Here is a 19885-nt window from a genome sequence, read left to right on the forward strand (position 1 = left end):
GGGCTGGGGCTACTTCTATATATAGCCCAGCGCCGACAGCTGCGCAGTCTGAGCGCACCCCAGCAGGAAAGCAAGTGTACCTACAGAGAGGAGCCCCCTGGCACTGCCGCTGCACCCTAGGCCTCCACCATGACGCTGGGCTTGGAGCAGGCGGAGGAGCAGCGGTTGTACCAGCAGACGCTCCTGCAAGACGGACTCAAGGACATGCTGGACCACGGCAAGTTCCTCGACTGTGTGGTGCGGGCGGGCGAGCGCGAGTTTCCGTGCCACCGGCTGGTGCTGGCCGCCTGCAGCCCCTACTTCCGGGAGCGCTTCCTAGCTGAGCCAGGGAGCACAGGGGAGCTGCGCCTGGAGGAGGTGTCCCCGGACGTGGTGGCCCAGGTGCTGAACTACCTGTACACGTCGGAGATCTCTCTGGACGAGGCGAGCGTGCAGGATTTGTTCGCCGCGGCGCACCGCTTCCAGATCCCGTCTATCTTCACCATCTGCGTGTCCTTCCTGCAGAAGCGCCTGTGCCTCTCCAACTGCCTGGCCGTCTTCCGCCTCGGCCTCCTGCTCGACTGCGCGCGCCTCGCGGTGGCCGCCCGCGACTTCATCTGTGCGCACTTCACTCTGGTGGCGCGCGACGCCGACTTCCTTGGACTCTCGGCGGACGAGCTCATCGCCATCATCTCCAGTGATGGCCTCAACGTGGAGAAGGAGGAGGCGGTGTTCGAGGCGGTGATGCGGTGGGCGGGTAGCGGCGACGCCGAGGCGCAGCAGGAGCGCCAGCGCGCGCTGCCCACCGTCTTCGAGAGCGTGCGCTGCCGCCTGCTGCCGCGCACCTTTCTGGAGACCCGCGTGGAGCGCCACCCTCTTGTACGTGCCCAGCCGGAGTTGCTGCGCAAGGTGCAGATGGTGAAGGATGCGCACGAGGGCCGCATCACCATGCTGCGCAAGAAGAAGAAGAAGGGGAAGGAGGCAGCTTTGGCCAAGGAGCCCGGCAAAAGCGCGTCCCAAGCCAGAGAGGCCGACGAAAGCACAGCGGAAGCCAAGGAGGGCGAGGAGGACGAATGCGTCCTGCCTGGGATCCTCAATGACACACTTCGCTTTGGCATGTTCCTGCAGGACCTCATCTTCATGATCAGCGAGGAGGGTGCTGTGGCCTACGATCCCGCAGCTAACGAGTGCTACTGTGCCTCCCTCTCCAACCAGGTCCCCAAGAACCATGTCAGCTTGGTCACCAAGGAGAACCAAGTCTTCGTGGCTGGGGGCCTCTTCTACAATGAGGACAACAAAGAGGACCCCATGAGTGCTTACTTCCTTCAGGTGCCTTGCCAATGTGGGGAGCTAGCACTGGGGTCTGGACACTGTGCAGCAGCCTACGGCGCAGGGAGGGCCTGTGTCAACAGTGGGGAATGACACTGGGTCTAGGGTGAGATGTAGACACGAGGTTGACTGACAGCCACTTGCCTAAAGGTTGAACAGGCTAAGGCAGCTGCCACAGGGCAGCATAACGTAGTGTCTCAATTTCAGGGGCATACACTGGGGGCCCTTGGCCCTGCATGTGGTTGGGGTCAGGCACAGCAAGGAGGAGCAAGGTCAGTGTAGGGATTCTGACCTTTGCGTGAGGGCCAGGACGGGAGCCCAGAACAAAAGTGCTCCAGACTAAGGGGCTATCCTGCCTAATCCTTCCATTGTTCAGATGAAGAAACTGACGCCCAGGAAAGATCAGTAGAGTGGAGTGCTCGGTCCAAGTTAGTGGTGTGACTGTGAGATCTCAGAGGATAGAGAGTATTTCCAGGGTACTAGCTATGTAGGTTTGAGCCTTGTCAGTTGGGTGGGATTTGAAGTGTTTCTGGCTATGGAACAGTAAGCAAAGGACAGAACCAGGGATGAGCCTTGTGAGTGGTGTGCTCAGTGAGGCCTGACCAGCGACAGGAGGGAGAGGCAGCTTGGTGCTAGGGTCAAGTCACAGGCCTTACAGTTGGATGGGGAATGGGGGCAGCTCCGCCAGTTACCACCTCAGCGGTGAGGGTACATTGTTTATTCTCTCCGGGCCTTTGTTTGTAAATGGTAATATTATTTTTCCTGCTTAGTTAAGTGATGCTTATAAAGTGCTCAGCCCCCAGAAAATTTTCTTAAAATATGAACCACTAGAATCTTTATTATGAGGTTGTGGAGGTGGACAAGGCTGCAGACTGTGGATTTTAAGGGGTGAATGGCAGACCTGTACTTGGAAGTTTCTTGGGCAGTGGATGGGGTGTAGAGCAAGGGGCAGTTGATCCTCCAAGTGGAATTGTACTGGGGAGGCGCCAAGGCCACAGCTGGACTACCTCAGAGCTCCTCACAGCTGTGCTGTGGTACCCATCACCCTGCTGTCCAGGTGGTCTTTGGACACCTACCCAGGGTGGGAGCACTCAGCTCTCAGCCTGATGGAGGAGGAGCACCATCTCTCAGGCCTGCTTCCAGGCTGCCTGGTCCAACCTGGAGACCCAGACTACTCTGATCCTGTGGGTGGCTGGCTGGGCTGGGCTGGGCTGGGGCAGTAAGGTGGGGGAAGGCAACCGATTGGATGAACCCCGCCCACAGTTTGACCACCTAGACTCCGAGTGGCTGGGGATGCCCCCGCTGCCCTCGCCGCGCTGCCTCTTTGGCCTGGGAGAGGCTCTCAACTCCATCTACGTGGTCGGGGGCCGAGAGATCAAGGACGATGAGCGCTGCCTGGACTCGGTCTTGTGCTACGACAGACTGTGAGCTGGGGCCTGGGGGCGGGGCCGAGGGTCGGGGAGGGGAGGGCTGAGGGCCCGAGAGGGGCGTCCGAAGATCTGGGAAGGGGGCGGGGCCGAGGGTCGGGGAGGGCAGGGCCGGGAGGTGAGTAGCAGCGTGGGTGGAGGGGGATGCGAGGGACTGAGAGGTCTGGGAAGCACCAGCAGAGCGTCGGGTGCACCCCAAATGTGGACGGGAGGGTGAGAGAAGGGCGGGGCGCATGTCTGAGCCCGGCGGCCGCCCCCACGGTCTCCTCCAGGTCGTTCAAATGGGGCGAATCGGACCCGCTGCCTTACGCGGTGTATGGCCACGCAGTGCTCTCCCACATGGACCTAGTCTACGTCGTTGGCGGCAAAGGCAGCGACAGGTGAGGCTCGGACCTGCAGAGAGTCTGCAGCAGCGAGCAGAAGCAGGTCTTCCAGGGGCAGGTGGGAGGGTTGGCCCTGCTCCTGCTTCTCTGCCCTCACTCACCGCCCCGCGCTCCACAGGAAGTGCCTGAAGAAAATGTGCGTCTATGACCCCAAGAAGTTCGAATGGAAAGAGTTGGCACCCATGCAGACTGCTCGCTCACTCTTTGGCGCTACCATCCATGACGGCCGCATTTTTGTGGTGGCTGGGGTCACCGACACAGGGCTGACCAGCTCTGCTGAGGTGTACAGCATCGCAGACAACAAGTATGGCAGCTCGCTCCGCCTCCCACTAAGGACAGCAGTGTGGCTTTGGGCCTGTGTGGGACCTGGCTGGAGTTGTTGTCTCCGTTTTGGGTTTCCACTGCTGCATTTAGACATCAGTACAGAAATTGTACCTCTCTTCTGATCAGCAGTGACTGGGGTGGGGGGCTCCCCTTGCAGGGTGGGCAAGGCTTAGGGCCAGTGTGGTCTGCAAAGGGAGCTCTTGGGAATAGGGTAGGGGATGTGGGGTTCTTGGTTCAGGGACTGATTCCGGGCAGTGGCAGGATACAGCAGTGAACAAGACAGAAGCTTCCTGGTGGGGGACATCAAGAAAGAGAAAACTGAGCTGAGAGACAGTTGTACTCAGCCAGCAAAAGGGATGAGGGCAGGTGGGAGAAGGATGCCCAGGCGAAGGAAAAGAGGCAGAACCCTCTGAAGGGAAGGTGTTGCTCAGGCTGAATATGGGGTGAGGGGTCAAGGGAGGTGGGATGGCTGGGCCTAGGGCTGGAGGGGGCTTCAGTGGAGGGGCAATGAAATGCCTGTCATCAGTGGGGATGGGGCTGTGAGGATGTGCTGGAGAGAGACTTAAGCCAGGGCTTCTCACCCTGCCATGAGCATGAGAATCTCCCCCAGGAGTATGTTAAAATGCAGATTCCCAGGCACAGGGAGAGCCTGAGAGTCTGTATTTCTAACCAACCCCCAGGTGATGTTGAGGCTCCTGGTACACAAATCATATTTTGAGTAGCAATAGTTTAGGAGGTGGAATAGGCTTAGCAATTGATTGTAAGGGTTAGTAGGGGCAGAAGTAGGTGCTTTTGAGTGAAGGTGGGAAGCCATTTATTGGAGAACCATTGGGGTGAGATAGGGAAAGTGAGGGTCCAGGTAGGATGTGGATTTGAGGTACTCAGGGGTGTCCAAGAGGAGCCCCCTGGGGTAGAGAGGGGGCTGAGCTGGAAGTGGAGATCTAGGGCCAACAGCACAGAGGGGCCAAGCTCCCCTAGGAGAGAGGAGCTGAGGCCCATGCCCCGAGGGATGGTAGAGACAGGTAGGGTGTCCAGGAAGGAGTCTGAGAAGGTGAGCCTGGAAGGTAGCTGGTATAAGTCACATCAGCAGTGGCTTGTGCTGTGGGCCCTGGATTTTAGATCCCTGTAGTGACCATGAACCTCAGTGAGAGCAGTTTTGGAAGGTGAGGATGAAAGCCCCAGGCAGGAGCCAGGGGAGTGGAGAGAACTTGAGAAAGCCATGTGTGGGAAGAGGGATGGATAGGAGGTGAGGGATGGGGCATTGCTGGCCACTAAGGGCAAGAGGACTGTGTCAGGACAAGGCCGGGACCTGCCGGAAGCTGGGGTTGTGAGTTGACAGGCAGAAGTTAGTTCAGGAGATAAGGGAGGAGTGGGGGGGACATCTGTGGTGGCCTTCACTAGGTAGCTTGGGTGGAATGACAGGGAGAAAAAGAAAGGAAAGAGTAGGAGCTAGAGACTATGGAGGGAAGTGACCACCAGAGGGAGAGGGAAGGGGAGCCAGGTTGGGATGCTCTTAGTCCCAGGTGGGGGCACCAGGCAGGCACTCCCAAGAGGGTTGGGAAATAGGAGCTTATGCTGGGAGCATAGGAGCCCAGGATTCAGATTGCAGAGGGGTGCAACAAAAGTTGTGGGTGCTAGTGTCCTGATGGTCTCTGGGTTTGCTGAGGCCCCCAGTCATGCCCTTCCTCACCCCACCCCCCACAGGTGGGCACCCTTTGAGGCCTTCCCGCAGGAGCGCAGTTCACTCAGCCTGGTCAGCCTGGCAGGCACTCTCTATGCCCTCAGTGGCTTTGCCACACTGGAGACTGAGTCGGGAGAGCTGGTCCCCACAGAGCTCAACGACATCTGGAGGTGAGCCCAGCCCCAGGGAGGTGAGAGGGGAACCAGGAGCAAGGCTGACACCTCATAACATCTACAGGGCCCCAAGGCACCTGGCAAGCTCATCTGGAGTGAAGCTGATCCCTCCTGCAGGGAGCCCTGCTCAGCCCCTGGTTCTTGCCAGTCTGCTTGGGAAGGTCTGGGTTTGCACATAGGGTACCCCCTGCCACTGCAGAGCACCAACAGTGCTGCAGACAGCAGCTGAGCCCAGGCTTAGAGCACAGACCCATGGAAACAGGGCCCAGTAGCATCTGGCCTTCCCCCTTCCCTGCCTTCTGGGGGGTTGGTCTGGAGGGAGAGCTGAGGCCAGGACTAGAAACTGGGAAGTAGACCCCAGCTTCTCAGAGCCATTGCTTTCAGTGGATGCCCCTTCCTGGGATGGGGGTTTTACCCTCAATGCTGCAGACAGCCTGTGGGGAGCAGAGCTGTTGGGAGAGGGCTTCCTGGAGATGGAGTATGGAGATTCTCAAGGGGAGGAAACTGGGGTTTGTGTGGGGTATAGACCTTCCTGGAGGGAGGTGGATGCTGAGGAATGTGAGAATCCTTGAGAGGTGGCCTTTCCCGGAGAGGACGGCCCTTCCCAGAATGTGAGGTGGATGTTCTTTATGGCAGATCTTCTGGAGATCTCTTTTCCCAGAACACAGGACTTTCCCAGGAGTAGATCTACCTAGGGACGGGCCTGGCACAGGAGAAACTTCCTGGTGATGGGCCTAGCACACTTGGCCACGCCCCTGTTGGCTGGGTTCCACTCTGGACTCAGCTGACCAAGCTCTTCCCACTCCCCTCTCCAGGTATAATGAGGATGAGAAGAAGTGGGAGGGTGTCCTGCGGGAGATCGCCTACGCGGCAGGTGCCACCTTCCTGCCTGTGCGGCTCAATGTGCTGCGCCTGACCAAGATGTGACTAGCCCAGAGGACCTGAGCCAGCATCCCTCCCACCCTGCGACCCTCACAGACCTGGCCTCGTGGGGGCTCCAAGGAGGAGGCCAGAGCCGACCTGGATCTAGTTGTGGTGCCCAAGGGGCTGCTTTAGCCAGGAAAGGGAAATCACTGCCTCGTCCTAGCTCTGGGGCAGGGATAAGAAACGAGCCTCTTCTCCAGAGTTACCATTTCCCTCTGGTTCTTCTTGATCCATGAGCCAGAACCACAGGGATGGATCCCAGGTGTGCCCTGGCCCTGGCCCAGCCTAGTGGTGTGTGCCGGGTAAGTCCTCACAGGACTCAGACTCCTCATTGCAGATAAAGAATGTCCCCATCAAGCCCACCTTACGGCAGAACATCTCCTTCATTAAGAAGAATAAAGTGCCTTCTGAGCAAGCAGCTCAGAGTCTGGAATCAGGAGCCACGTCAGTAAGCTGGTGGTTTGAAGATTCCAGGTTGCAGTGTTCTGTGGTTGGGTCATCAGAGTCGGTGGTCTCTGCCCTCCATGTGGTGCCTGCACACTGTGTGTGGCCCTCCCTGAGGCCTAGAGCCCCCAGCTCCTCAGCCAGCATAGACTGGGAGAAGGGGCAGGGAAGAGCAAGCTGTGGTAGAAAAGTCTTTTATTCTATTAGTCAGCCCCATCTGGCCTGGCCTGCGCCTGGGGCCCAAGAATAGCTGAGCAGAGCCTGTTCCCCCCACCTACTCTGGCTTCTCTTTGTCCTGTGTCTTCTCCTCCTCCAGTGCCAGAGTTCGCTCATGCTCCTTCACCAGCTGGACACCACAGTAGGTGACAAACATGACAGCCAGTGTGGTCTGTGGGAACCCTGTGTGGGGAAGAAGTCCTCAATACCTAGGAGTAGCACCCCTTCCTCAGCGAATCTTCTCTTCTCAGCCCTCTCCCCACTCGACCAGCCCTCCATGCCAAGATCCTGGTGTATTGGGCGGGGTAGGGAGCATTTCAGAAGGTCACAGTCCTAGAGAGTTATACCTGGTACATTGTTTATCCCCACACCCCTGTCTCTCACCTGTAAGTAGCAGACGCCGGGCCACCAGCTCTGTGAACTCAAGGCTGTTCAGGCTGACCAGGTTGTACATGATGATAGCCCAGAAGTTCATGGCTCCAAAGAGGGCCCGGACCCTGCGGGACATCTGCTCCGACAGAGAGGCCTGCCCAGTCCCAGACAACATTGGAAGCAGGACAAGAGGCCCAAAGGAAAGAGGACATAGTTGGTCTGTAGCTTTACTCATCACTCAGGTCCTGGGGATGTGCCTGGGTCTCAGAGTCCCAGGCCAACTCTTCATCATTGTTAAACATGGGGAAACAGGTGCACAGTGGGCCAAGGCCTGACCAGCACAACCAAGGCCCAGACGATCCATTCCCCACAGAAGGAAGGGGCAGGGCCAGGTTCCCACAGGAGGAACCATTGTCCTGATGACGAGAGGGTGGCAGTGAGAAAGTTCTGGACTTGGGGCCAATTGTTGGAGAACCCCACAAAGCAGCGGTTCCCATACTCCCCCTGTGAGCCAGTCAATCCCAGCCTGGACCTTCCCTGCTTACCTCTGTTCGTGCTAGGGGCCCCCACTCTGCCAGCTTCTGCACCCAGAGCTCAAAGTTGAGGCCAAAGCAGTTAAGGAATGACCATAAGTAGACAATGTCACAAGGCCCGAGCCACAAAGTGGTGATGGCAAATGTGGCCACTGAGGCTGCCAGCTCTGGGATCACCCGGGAGTGCTCCCCACCAATGTGATCATACACGTATCTGCAGGAAAAACGGGAGAAGGGGCCAAAGTGGGTGTGCGAAGGAGCAGGTATGAGACGGCAGAGGACACAACAGGCAGCCCTCCTTAGCACGGTCACTCTGGGCACATTCACTGTCCCTGACTTCTGGTAGCTGCTGCCCCTCTGCCCAGCTTCACACTGTGGGGGGTTCAGCCTCGGACAGCATATGTCCTCCCTAGCTCTGTTCACTTATTCCCCAACGGATCTCATCCAGACCCAAGACTTCACATGCTGTCTCTACACTAATGACCCCCAAATCTATGCCTTTAGCCCAGTCTCTCCAACTGCTACAGACATCTCACTCGGATGACTGAGTCCCCCGTCTTTGCCCCAAACCCTCCGTTCCCATCTCAGTTATTGGCACCACAGTTCAGTTGCTCAGGCTGTAAGCCTTTGTGCCTGCCTGGACTCTCAATTTCCCCTGTGTCCCACAGCCCAGCAAGCCAGAGAATTCTGTTTCTTCACTCAGTCCTGCCTCCACGAGGGAGTGCTCACCACCTCCTCCACTCCCCGGTCAGGGTGGTCCTCTCCTCTCACATGGATTACTACAAGAGCCTCTTGGGTGGTCTTCCCGCCTCACCAACATCCATTCTCCACACAGCAGACAGGGACAGCTTTTGAGAGTGTAGCTCAGGTCACATCACTTCCATGATTTAACACCCCACCCCCACCCCCACCCCCACCAGTGGCCTCCATTTCAGTCAGAATAAGCTCAGCTGCCTTTGTCTTGGAGAGCCCATGTCACCTCCTTTCTGTTCCTTCCCTGACCTCATGCAACCATTGTCCACCCATCTACCCTGCTGGCCTTGCTGCCTTTAGACACAGTCAGTTTGTGCTTCAAAGACTGTGCACTTCTTGTTTCTTCTGCCTGAAATTCTCTTTCCCAGATCTTGTCACTCAAGTCTGTTCAAATAGCAGTTCCTCAGAAAAGCCAGCCCAGTCAAAGAAGCTTCTACCCTACTGCCAACTTCAATCCCATTACATGTCTTACTGTCTTCACAACACTTACCACTCTCTACAATTATCTAATTTATGTTTGTTTACCTGTTTATGGTCTGTTTCTCCCCACTAGACTGTAAGCTCCATGAGTTCAGGGTCTTTGCCATATTCACTGCTGTATCCCTAGTGCCTAGAACAGTGCTTGGCACATAGTAGATGCTCAATAAATATTTGTTAAATAAATTCAGTGGGAAACCCACTGAGTAACCAGCCTCTCCATTCTGAGACCTCCTCATTTTCAATGTCTTCTTTTTCTCCACTCCACCTCAGCCACCCACACCGATGGCCACACCCCAACATGTCACCACTTAAAATTTCACTCCTTCCTAATTCCCACTCTGCCCAGCCCCTCCTGACCTTCTGGCCCCCAGTTTCAGTTCTTCAGTCCCATTGATCCTGTGATCCTCCCATCTTCACCATCTTCCTTAATAGGCTGATCTCAGGTCACTGCTCCTCCAGTGAGTCATCATTGTAAGTAACCTAAAAACCCGTATCCCTCACCTCCTCCTTCTCACTCATCTGAGAGAGCCCAGTTGCCTACTTTCTCCTCACCTGCGCCCAAGCAGCTAAGCCTGGAAGGAGAAAATCATACATCTTCACACACTGGAGTCTGTACACCCGCTACCTCCAACATCACCCCGGCTCTCAGTGCCCAGGTTCCTCTAGTTGGCATCTTCTCCCAGCCCCTGTGATGGCTGCTGTGCCCTTATCCGGCAAGTGGGAGTGAGTGGTGGGGACCCAGGTGGTGCAGGAGGGGTGGGGAGGCCTGGATGCTGTCTCCTTCCCTGCCCCCAACCCCACAGTTCTCCACTGATGACTGTGAGGCTTACTTCGTGATGAAGACCAAGGCCTTCACCTGGATTCTCTCTCTCTCTCTCTTTTTTTTTTTTGTAGCGACAGAATCTCACTGTACTGCCCTTGGATAGAGTGCCATGACGTCACATAGCTCACAGCAACCTCTAACTCTTGGGCTTACGCGATTCTCTTGCCTCAGCCTCCCAAGCAGCTGGGACTACAGGTGCCCGCCACAACACTCGGCTATTTTTTTGTTGCAGTTTGGCCGGGGCTGGGTTTGAACCCACCACCCTCGGCATACGGGGCCGGCGCCCTACTCACTGAGCCACAGGCGCTGCCCAACTGAGCCACAGGTGCCGCCCAGGATTCCCTTACTTTTATACTTTTATACACTAACCTGCCATTCTTCTGTGTCCACCTGGGTTCTCCTCCTCCCAAAGCCGGGCCTGTGCCTGACCTGGATGCCGTCACCTCCTCCCTCCCTAGGGACCTTGCTTCCTTCCTCAGTCACCACTCTACCCTGAAACACCAGCTTCTCTGTTGAATAATTCCCCTGGGCACATTTCATTGTCTCCTATCTTTAAAACGTTCCCTCCCTCTTCAGCCACTCCTGTCTTGTCCCTTCAGTCCCAGGCTTCTTCAGGGGTCACCTGCACACTCCCCCGTAATTCCTCAGTTTCCCTTCCCACTTCACCTACCCCTCTGTCTCCAGCAAAAGGCAGAAAGCCTATTTGTTGTCAACACTAATCCTTAGCTTCTGTGACCTGAGCAGCATCTGACCCAGCTGTCCCGCCATGCCTGGGTAGTCTTCCTTTGGCCTCTAGGATGACAGACGGCCTTCATTGTGTGTCTCCTCTGTCTCTGTCACTCCTGTCAGTCCCTCTGCCAGCTCTTCCTTCTCCCTCCAAGAGAGCAGGCCCAATCTCGGCCATCCCTCTCACTCCCCTTCTCTCAGTACTTGCTCTCCTCAGGTCTCATCCACTCCCAAGGCTAGAAGACCAGGCGCCCACACTCACAATATTCACAGGTTCATCAGTCCTCCAGGCTTGTCTGAACCCCAGATCTTCAGATCCAACCACCTTCCTAACTCTCCACAGGGATGTCACCTACATTCCAACTAGACATTCCTTAACAGAATCCCTCTTTGGAAACCACTCTCCACCTTCCCCTTCTGCAGACAGGAATTTGGGAGTCATCTCCCTCTTCTTCCTGCACCCAGCTGAAGTTCTGCCATGCGGTCCTCTCTCCACCTGCAGGGCCCTCGCCCAAGTCCAGACCTCTGTGTCTTCCACCTTGACCTTTGCTACAACCTTGTCATTGCCCTCCTTGCTTCCTCTGGCTCCAGGGTGGTGATCTTTAGAAATATAGACTGATCTTGGCACTGTCCTGCTCAGACACCTGGAAGGGTGGCTGTGACAACCCCCATCCCTCAACTCACTTGCAAAGCCAGTCATTGATGCCACGGTCGAAGTGCCTGTGAGGAGAGAGCAGATAGGTGTGAATCTGCCAGAAGCAGGGCTCCCGGGGCAGGCAGGGATCCCAGGCACACCTCCCTCACCAGCACTCACGTTTCCCCAAAGACGTAGAGTGCTGTGATGCACTTTGGAGGCCGGGGTGGGTCCAGGTGGTCAAGGCGTGCCACGGTGTTGACAACGCTGAAGAGGACAGCTGCCTTCACCCAGTCATACACCAGGTTTGAATAGGCTAGACCAGCTGAGGACAGGGTACCATCACTGCCTGGAATTACCATGTCCACCTCCTCTTACCAACTCCCAATTCCCAGAGAAGGCGTTGACATTGGCCTTCCCTCATGGACACTTTCTCTTCCCAGATGCTGGGGAGTCCTTGCTCCTGGGCCTATCTCCACAGAGATCCCATCTATCACTTCCTAAGGGAGACACCAGCCCCAGCCTGCCCATGGAGTCCCCATTATGGTTATGGAAATCAGTCACTGACTGGTGCAGCAGGACAGGCGCTATGGGCTACTGCCGCTGCCTCACAGGACAGAGCTAATGCCAAGTCTCACGCAGTTAAGGATAAGTCCCTGCTCTCCCACCCTTAGGTGCTGTGCCCTTAGGGCCTCAGCTCCCCCAACTGTGACTCTATGGGAGTGCAATGGGTCTGTCTTCCTGGGGTGGTGGCCCAGCCCTGGTCCCTGCTCTGGGGACCCACCAAGGGCACTGTCCGGGAGGCGGTTGGCAAATTTGAGGTCACTGGGGATGGTGAGGATGTAGAAGAAGTGAAAGAAGATGTCCACGGCCATGATAGCCACCACACTGAGGCCCGCCTGGGCCCGGATGCGCCATAGCTCACCCTCGGGCCTCACTGGCTCCATCTGGCTCACCTGGGGGATGCAAAGTGTCTGAGGGAGAGGCAAGCCCTGCCTGGGAAGCCCTGTCTGAGTGGCATGGGAGGAGACATGGCTTCATCCAGGGGTCTGGCTTAAGGGTGGAGACACAGCCCTCTCTGGAGTCTGGGGGCGCCCACAGTCAGCCTGGGTGGACCTAGTTCTGTCCTGAGAGTCCAGTTTGAGTGGGAGGGGAACATCTATGACTTAGAAGTCCTGTTTGAGGGAGGAGACATGTCTCCATCTTGTGATCCTTGTTGATTCCCAGCCTGGGGACTGAAGAGGGAGGGTAGACATGCTTTCATTCTGGAACCATGCCTGTGGATGGGGATATTCTATCCTGTCTGAGGAGTTCTATCTGGAATGGGAGCTCCCGTCCAAAAAGGGAGATCCAGCCATGTTCTGGGGGCCCATAGAGTCCCCTCACCTGGGCATGGAAACTATCAAAGGTCATGATGGGCCCAAAGAAGAAGAAAGGCAGGTAGAAGTTGTACTTGAGCAGGTCGGCTAGGGAGTAGTGGCGGTCTGGGTGGGCGCAGTTCTCCAGTGCAAAGCTGGTGCAGCGCAGCACTGTGAAGGCACTGCCCCCGTGGAACAGCACCTCTTGTAGATCAAAAGTGCCTGTGACAAACCCACTCTGGTGGGGAAAGAACAGGCCACCAGCTCACCAGGGTGCCTTCCGTCTCTGGGAAAAGCCCTTCAGATTCTCAGAGGGGCCACCTGGTCCCACCCCTCTCTCTCTTCCAGAGCCAGTGAGCACTGGCCACGGCTCCATCCCAGTAATGTGACGGCAGAGGACAAGCTGGACATGTTCTTTTGGTGCAGATGATCACCCAAAGACTTGAAAACAGATGGAAAGGAAATCCTTGGGACACTCGGGTGGCCAGGGCTTTGTGAGATGTTGGGATTGTAGCCCTGCACCCTCCACCCCTGTACCACTCCAGTACACACCTGCCAAGAGATTAGGGGGTCCATCTTGAAGGAGGCCAGGCTGGCCAGGCCGAGGCTGAGACAGAGCCAGGGCTGGCCCAAGAGTGAGGCCACATAGAGGCCCACACAGTGGCCAAGCAGCAGCAGCAGGTACCAGGGGCCCATTGTGCCTGCCACAGCCAGAGCTCCATATGTGGCATACATCCAGGAGCGGAGCTGTGGGCAAGAGGAGGCTTTGCTTTGCCTGTCTGTGTAAGTGGGGGTGGGACCCCAGGGTAGGCTTCCCATAACCTATGGCTATAGTGGAGTGGGCGGGGGAGGCTGGGTAGCCCAGGTCCTACTCACCTGGGGGGCAACCATGGTGCAGAGTTTAGCAAACAGCACGTGTCCTGAGAGGGCGAAGACAATGACATTGCGGAAGGAGGTGAACCACATCACCCACTCGAAGTCAGCCACGTCCTGGGTAGTCCGGGCAGGAGGAGGTGGGGCAGTGAGGGTGGGAGAGGGGCAGGATGGGCTGGCACCTACTGGTCACAGCTCCAGCACCTCCCCAGCCCTCATGTTCTTAGGCATTATGTGACAGCAGCAGCTGAGTCCCCACATGAATAAGTAGAGAGGAATAAAGGGCCCCATGTGGGCTGCCCTGCCCCTCAAATTGTGCCTCTCCTCAGCACATTGCCTGACACCCCACCATTACTACTTTGTTCCTAGGAAGGGTGCTGCTGGAGGCTCCTGCCAAAGCACATCTCCACGGATGTGACCTGTTTCCTAAATGGACACAGGAGGGGCCTGTGGAGAAGTTGAAAGCCCCCCTCAGGTGAGGTGCTTTCTGTTACATGAGACCGTCTGAATAGTGGAGTAGAGAAGGGTTTGGCATGGGAGAGATGTTCCAGTGTCAGGACTCTGGGGTTTGGGGGACCTACCATCTTCCGGCCAATGTACTCCCAGCCGGGTCGCACAGACTCCCGGAAGGCCTTCCTGTGGGCCCCATCTGAGAACAGAGTGTGGCCTCAGGAAGAGGGGCCCTTCATGTCCCTTGCCCTGCCTTCCCCATGGACAAGGCCTCCCCCCCCTCTGGGGAGACAAGAGTGGCAGTGGGGCTGGCTCTCTTTTGTTCTGCATCTAGCTGCTTCTCTCTGGGTCTGTCTGTGTATCTGGGTCCAGCTCCCTGACGGTATCCCTGAGTCTCTGAATGTCCCTGACTGTATCTCTGTATCTGTGCCCCTGTGGCTGTACCCAGCTCAGCCCAATCTCCAGGGTCTAGGGAGTACCCTGGGTCTTATAAGTTTCTGGCTTTGCTGGCTGGAACCCTGGAGCCCCCAGGGGGAGAAAGGCGCCACCCCCTGTGCCAGGGCCCAGCTATTACCTTGTGAAGCCTCAAGGAGACCGCGGCCAGCATAGGCCAGTGCTCCACTCAGCACCAGCGAGTACAGGCCTAGCTCAGCTGCAGGCAATGCTGTCTTGATGCCCATAGCCTGGACAGTGCTGGGGAGACAGCTTGGGTGAGGAAACTATAGTTACCAGCCCCACCTTGCTCCACCTCATGGTCCCCGACAGGGTGCTGGGGACACACTCTGAAGAGAGACTGCCCCCACCTCCTGCCTGCTGGGAACGTTGTGCCATCACTCTTCCCACCCCATTTCCTCTGTCCGGCCCCTAGACCACCCAACACTGGTGCCCTATCCTCCCCACCCTCCCATTCAGGGCTCACTCAGCCTGCCTTCCTCACCTCCATTTACTGCTTCATACCTTTCTGGTGGCTGGTCCCCACCCTCTGTCCAGACCTTGTGTGGAGAGATCTTATCTGTATCACTTCAATCATATTTCTGCCTCCAGGTCCCTTGGGAACCCCCCTCAGCTCCTGACAAAGGCCCAGCCCCCTCTTCACTCCTCCCTGCCATCTTTCCTTCCTGAGATCCTGACCTCCTAGGTCCTGCCCCTGTAGCCAGCACTCCATCCCTCTCATTCAGCCTCCAGTCTCTCCCTGACCCCCAACCCCAGCAAGCCCCTGCACTCTAGCCTGCCACATCCCTAGTCCCTGCCTATCCTGCATGTGTCTGTGACCACAATGCCCCACTCTCTCAGTGCACTGTGTAGTGAGGTCAGGGGTGCTGGCTGGTGGCTGTGCTATTTGAAGAGGTGTCCTGGTGGAGTGGGACGGGGGCCAGGCAGGGCCAGGGGAGCGTGCTGGCTGCTGTCCAAGGTGCTGACCGGAATCAGGCCCTGGAGAGCCTAGCCACTCCTGCCATGGCTCAGCTTATCCCTGGGAGTACTATTGGGCCATCCTTGGGTCTCAGCTAGTGCTGGTGCCCTTCCTGCCCTGCTTCAGCCTGGCCCAGGGTCTTCCCCAGGGCTCCATGGGTAAAGACCCAGTGCTCAAATTACAGGGAGAAACATGTCTAGACCCTTCTCAGGCTGAGGTGGGCCAAGAAGTGGCTGGTATGGCCCTGTCTCCCACCCTAGACCCTTCCCAAATCTCCACCACTGGCCCTGCAGCCAGTTCCCTGGGGCCTCTACAGTTGACATCTTCATTGTGCAGTTTGGGGGAGGTCATGAACCAGAAATGGGAGGGCCCTGTCCAGGTTACACGGTGAACTTGGGACAGGCTTCTGTCTGCCTCCACTCAGGCCCAAGGGTCCTCAGGGAGCCCCCTGGGGTCTCAGATAAGACGAGATTATCCTGACTGCTGCCCCGCTGGCCTGAGTGCTTGAGGCACCTCCTCAGTGGCTGGGTGGGGGTAGGGCGGCCCTGGAGATCAGGTTAATGGAGCAGGAGCCTGAAACCGGAGCATGGTGAAGAGCCCGCGAAATAGCTTTGTCAGCTGCCTCCCACTCGCCACTTTCCAATTTTAGCTCCCCATGGCCGATGCAGAGTGTCCCCAGCGAGACCTCTGTGAAGAGGTGGCCCCGAGCCTGGGCCTCTCCTGATAGACCCCCAGACCTGGGCCATTCTGTGAACCCAGGGTATCCCCTTTCCCCTAGTCCTACCAGCCTCAGGTGCACCTGGGGTAAAGCCTGCTTCAGGATCTGCAATTTGGAATGAGGGGCCTGGGGTGGACCCCACAAGTCTCAAGGGCCCCAGAGTAGCTGTATCCCCAGCTGGCACTGACCTTGAGGAGGCTGCGAGGGACCCTGGCACACTGCCCACCTCGGGGCTCCGGGGTCCTGCGTCCAACTGTGCGTCCCTTCGACCCTCTGAGCTCCAGGGTCACGGTGGGGTGTGTCCAGCTCTGGGGTCCCCACCCCCTTGAGGCTATGTGTGGTGAGTGGTGACAGCGTGAGGAGGAGGGGGAGGAGGAGGTGGCCTTCCTGGAGCGGAGCTGAGCAGAGTGGAGCAGAGCCGAGTGCTGCAGAGCTGCTGGCCACAGGGAGCCGCAGGGAGGATCCTGGGGGGAGGGTTGGGGGGGAAGCAGTGGCCAGTAGCATAGGCTCAGACAGGGACACCTGGGCCTCACTGAAGCCTGCCTCCCCTGGCTCCTAGAGATCCCGTGCCTTCCTTTCACTGTTCCAGGACTCCCCTCTTCCAGGAAGCCTTCCTGGTGGCCCCACCAGCCTCCCCAGGCTTGTAAGCCCTGCCTCCACCACACAGCCAAACACACTCACACATGCGCACGCATTTTCACGCATATCCCTCAGCTCCATAGACTCCAGCCCCCCACCTTTACATATGACCTCCCAAGGGCTGTCCCAGGGCAGACCCATCTAGCCTCCTGCCCTGGTCCTTTGCATTATGCCAAGAGTCCTCACTGGTCAGGCATAAGTGCCTAGGGCAGGACTGACTTGCCTATTGCGATTGGAGCTGACATGGAACATGGAGCTAAGAGGAGCTCCCATACTCCATCCTTGTCCTATAGGGAGTTGTGTGGATGGAGAGCTGTTAGCAGGGTCACTTGGCAAGACTTGAGTGTGCACTTGGAGTGTCCTCTTGATGGCAGAGTGGAGGCAGAAAGGAATGTTCCTAACCAGCCGGAGTTCCTTGGGGGGTGGGGTAGGGTCCTCACTCTAGAAGGGGGAAGCCAAAGCCTCAGCCCTGGCTCCTGAAGGGGATGGGTATCCTGAAGGCTCCGTGAGAGGAAAGGAACTTCTGACTGCTCCCCTCTGGAATGAAGCCAAGTCTGGAAGAGCTGTATGTGTTTGTGTCCCATCTATGGGGGCTGTTCATGTATGTGCTGGGAGGGGCTGGGGGGCGAAGGCCAGCTCCTGGAGCCCCTGCTCACTCTAACCCCAGCACAGACTCAGCTGAGGGTGAGAGAGAGAGGTGCTGCTCCCCACTCTGCAGGGGCCATCCCAGGGCCTGAGCAAGGCCTGGGACAAGGAGAGAGATTGCATTGAGCAGTGGGCAGTGAGCTTCCTCCTAGAGAAAGCAGCAAGGAGCTCCCTCCCACACACACTGTCCCTACAGAATGGCACAAAGGCCTGTGTCAGTGGTCCCCAATCCTGAGAAGCAGGAAGGTGCCCACTACACAGTGTGGGGCTATGGTAAGGCTATGGGCCAGATAATGGGTGCTAGAGGCCAGTGCCAGGGATGAAATTATCAGACTTTGGGGTTAAGGAGGGCTTCCTGGGGTGGGAGGCACAGTTGTTAGAAGAGAAGTAAGTTAACCATGGTAGCCAGGATGTACATGGGTTAACTTTTTAATGTCACCACAACCCACAGGGAGGGTGTTACCATTATCCCCATTTGGTAGAAGAGGAAACTGACGCACAGGAGCTTAAGTACTTGGGTCAGCTCCACAAGTTTCTGGAATTGACTGTACCATGGGGGTGGGGGGTGGGGAACCCTGCTCACCCACACTGGTGAGCTGAGACCAGCCTAGGCCAGCAGTCTACTTGGTGCCCTTATGAGACTCAAAGAGAATGGTTCAAGGAAGAAAGAAATTAAGAAAACAGGCTCAGCCACTGACTTGAGCTGATGTGATCCACTTCTCTGGGCCTCAGGGTCTTGTTTGTATAGTGTGCGTGCTGCAGCCCTGGCCTCACTGGGTTCTTGGGGGGTTCCAGCAACTGGCTCCATGATACTGACTCACTTATAAAGAGAGGCTGATAGAGAACCACAAACCCCCTAGACTCCAGAGGCCCAGGGAGGCAGGACTCACATAGCAGTGAGATATTCCCCAGGTGACCCCCTTGCAGTGAGGTCTTCAGGGCATTTGGCGTGTGGGGATGGCAAGTGGGGTGGAATGACAGGGAGAGCCCTGGGTCTGGGCCAGACAGCCCAAGGGCAGCTCCACTTACGGAGGGGTGGTAGGAGGAGCAGGAAGCTGACTGGGCTAAGACCAGTACAAGGCCAGGGGGTCAGTTTCCCAAATGCCCCTGGAGCCACTGGGAAAGGTGTGGTGAAGGGGGCAGGCAATTCTTTCAAACCTTAGAGACCCTTGGCAATGTTCAAATTTAAAAACATTTTTGTTGTTGTTTGTTGCTCAAAGTAAAAATGTGAAGAAAGTAGGAAATTATCTTCTGTGTTTGTACAATTGTATTTTGTATTAATTATGTTGGAGCCTGAATATATTTTGTGTTTGTTTTCTTTTTTGTTTTTTAAGAGATAGGAGTGCAGTGGTGTGATCCCATCTGTCCAACTTTTGACTCGTGGGCTCAAGTGATCCTCCCACCTCAGCCTCTCAAGTAGCTGGGACTACAGCTGTGTGCCAGCACACCTGGCTAACTTTAAAACATTTTTTGTGAGGAGACAAGGTCTCACTATGTTGCTCAGGCTAGCCTCAAGTGATCTTCCTGCCTTGGCTACCGTCCAAAGTGCTAGGATCCCTGTTTTGTGTTGTGTGTTGTTTGTTTGTTGTGTGTACATATCGTGTGTTGCACATACGTGTGTGTGATGTGCATCTTGTGTATGAACGTGTGCTGTATGTACAGGCACAGGGACTGTAGGAGAGACTGAGCATGTAAAGGCACACCTGTGAAGAGGGGGCACCAGGCAAAGACAAGGGCTGGCTGTGGGCTTGCGGGCAGGGAAGAGAGGCGGGGGAGCCCAGAGGAGCGACCCCTGCAGGCCTCGCCCTCGGCACCTGGGAGTAGGGGAGGGGTCTCACAGCAACTGAATGTATTTGAGTCAGCCCGAACCAGGCTGTTCCCTTGCCCAGCTCAGCTGCAGTGCCCCAGATGCTCCCACAGGGACAGGGGCCAAACCACATTCACAGCTCAACCAGGTCTCATTTGTCAGCGCTGGAACTTGAGCACCCAGACCAGAAGGCCTGCCTGGGGTGCAGCTAGGGAGAGTCCTTCTGTGAGGTCACTCCACCACCTGGCTCTCTGCATGCCCCTGCCTCCCACCCCCCAGGGCACCTGCACCTCCCTTAACTATTGCCTTGTGGCTCTCAGTAGGGACCTTGATGTTCTCATCCAGTCCCAGCTGCCTGAGGGACAGGAAAGGTCATCTTCCGGGTCCCAGAGACAGGTGGTGCTGCCCAAGAGGGGCCAATGGCACCAACCTGGCTGTGCTACTCCCCACCTGGCCCATATGTGTTGGATCCTTCAGAGCCCCAGTCTTTGGGCCCTCTGACAATCCCTTAAAAATCCTTCCCCCAGGCTCTCCTGGGCCTTCTCCCCTCCCTGCCCCTTTACCCCAGGGAGAAGTGGAAGACACATGGCTCCTGATCAGGCCAAGGAGCTGGGAAGCCACAGCAGGGACAGGGGTGGGCGGGGGCCCTATGGTGCCCATCTCTGCATCCTCTCCCCAGCCCTGTCCTGGCATGGACCTCTGTATTCCACACCTCTCCAACTAAGCCTGGAGCTCCCTGAAAGAAGAAAGCAAGTCAGATTCACCTCCAGGCCCTGCAGGGGA

At 56.9% G+C, this 19885-nt stretch overlaps 2 protein-coding genes across 4 annotated transcripts; one reads left to right on the top strand and one right to left on the bottom strand.

Moving 5' to 3' along the window:
- KLHL40 (kelch like family member 40) lies at positions 1-6659 on the top strand. The gene is made up of 6 exons (XM_053598975.1): positions 1-1308; positions 2572-2732; positions 3008-3115; positions 3237-3422; positions 5147-5293; positions 6112-6659. Exons 1-6 carry the CDS (start codon positions 130-132, stop codon positions 6221-6223), a joined length of 1893 nt encoding a protein of 630 aa, XP_053454950.1. The 5' UTR covers positions 1-129; the 3' UTR covers positions 6224-6659.
- A 182-nt stretch (positions 6660-6841) lies between these two features.
- Positions 6842-16567, bottom strand: HHATL (hedgehog acyltransferase like). Of its 3 annotated transcripts, none has more exons than XM_053598976.1 (12): positions 16200-16471; positions 14457-14575; positions 14014-14081; positions 13436-13549; positions 13112-13306; positions 12588-12797; positions 11986-12157; positions 11382-11526; positions 11252-11287; positions 7798-7999; positions 7265-7406; positions 6842-7063 (listed from the first exon to the last, which is right to left on the bottom strand). In XM_053598976.1, exons 2-12 carry the CDS (start codon positions 14560-14562, stop codon positions 6939-6941), a joined length of 1515 nt encoding a protein of 504 aa, XP_053454951.1. In that variant the 5' UTR covers positions 14563-14575; positions 16200-16471; the 3' UTR covers positions 6842-6938. The 3 variants fall into 3 exon arrangements, with proteins under 3 accessions (XP_053454951.1, XP_053454952.1, XP_053454953.1); XM_053598977.1 differs by lacking the exon at positions 16200-16471 and adding an exon at positions 14840-15086; XM_053598978.1 differs by lacking the exon at positions 12588-12797 and having other exon boundaries at positions 16200-16567.
- Positions 16568-19885: the final 3318 nt, after the last annotated feature.

The sequence above is a fragment of the Nycticebus coucang genome, chromosome 8 (assembly GCF_027406575.1).
Source record: "Nycticebus coucang isolate mNycCou1 chromosome 8, mNycCou1.pri, whole genome shotgun sequence".
NCBI classification, from domain to species: Eukaryota; Metazoa; Chordata; class Mammalia; order Primates; family Lorisidae; genus Nycticebus; species Nycticebus coucang.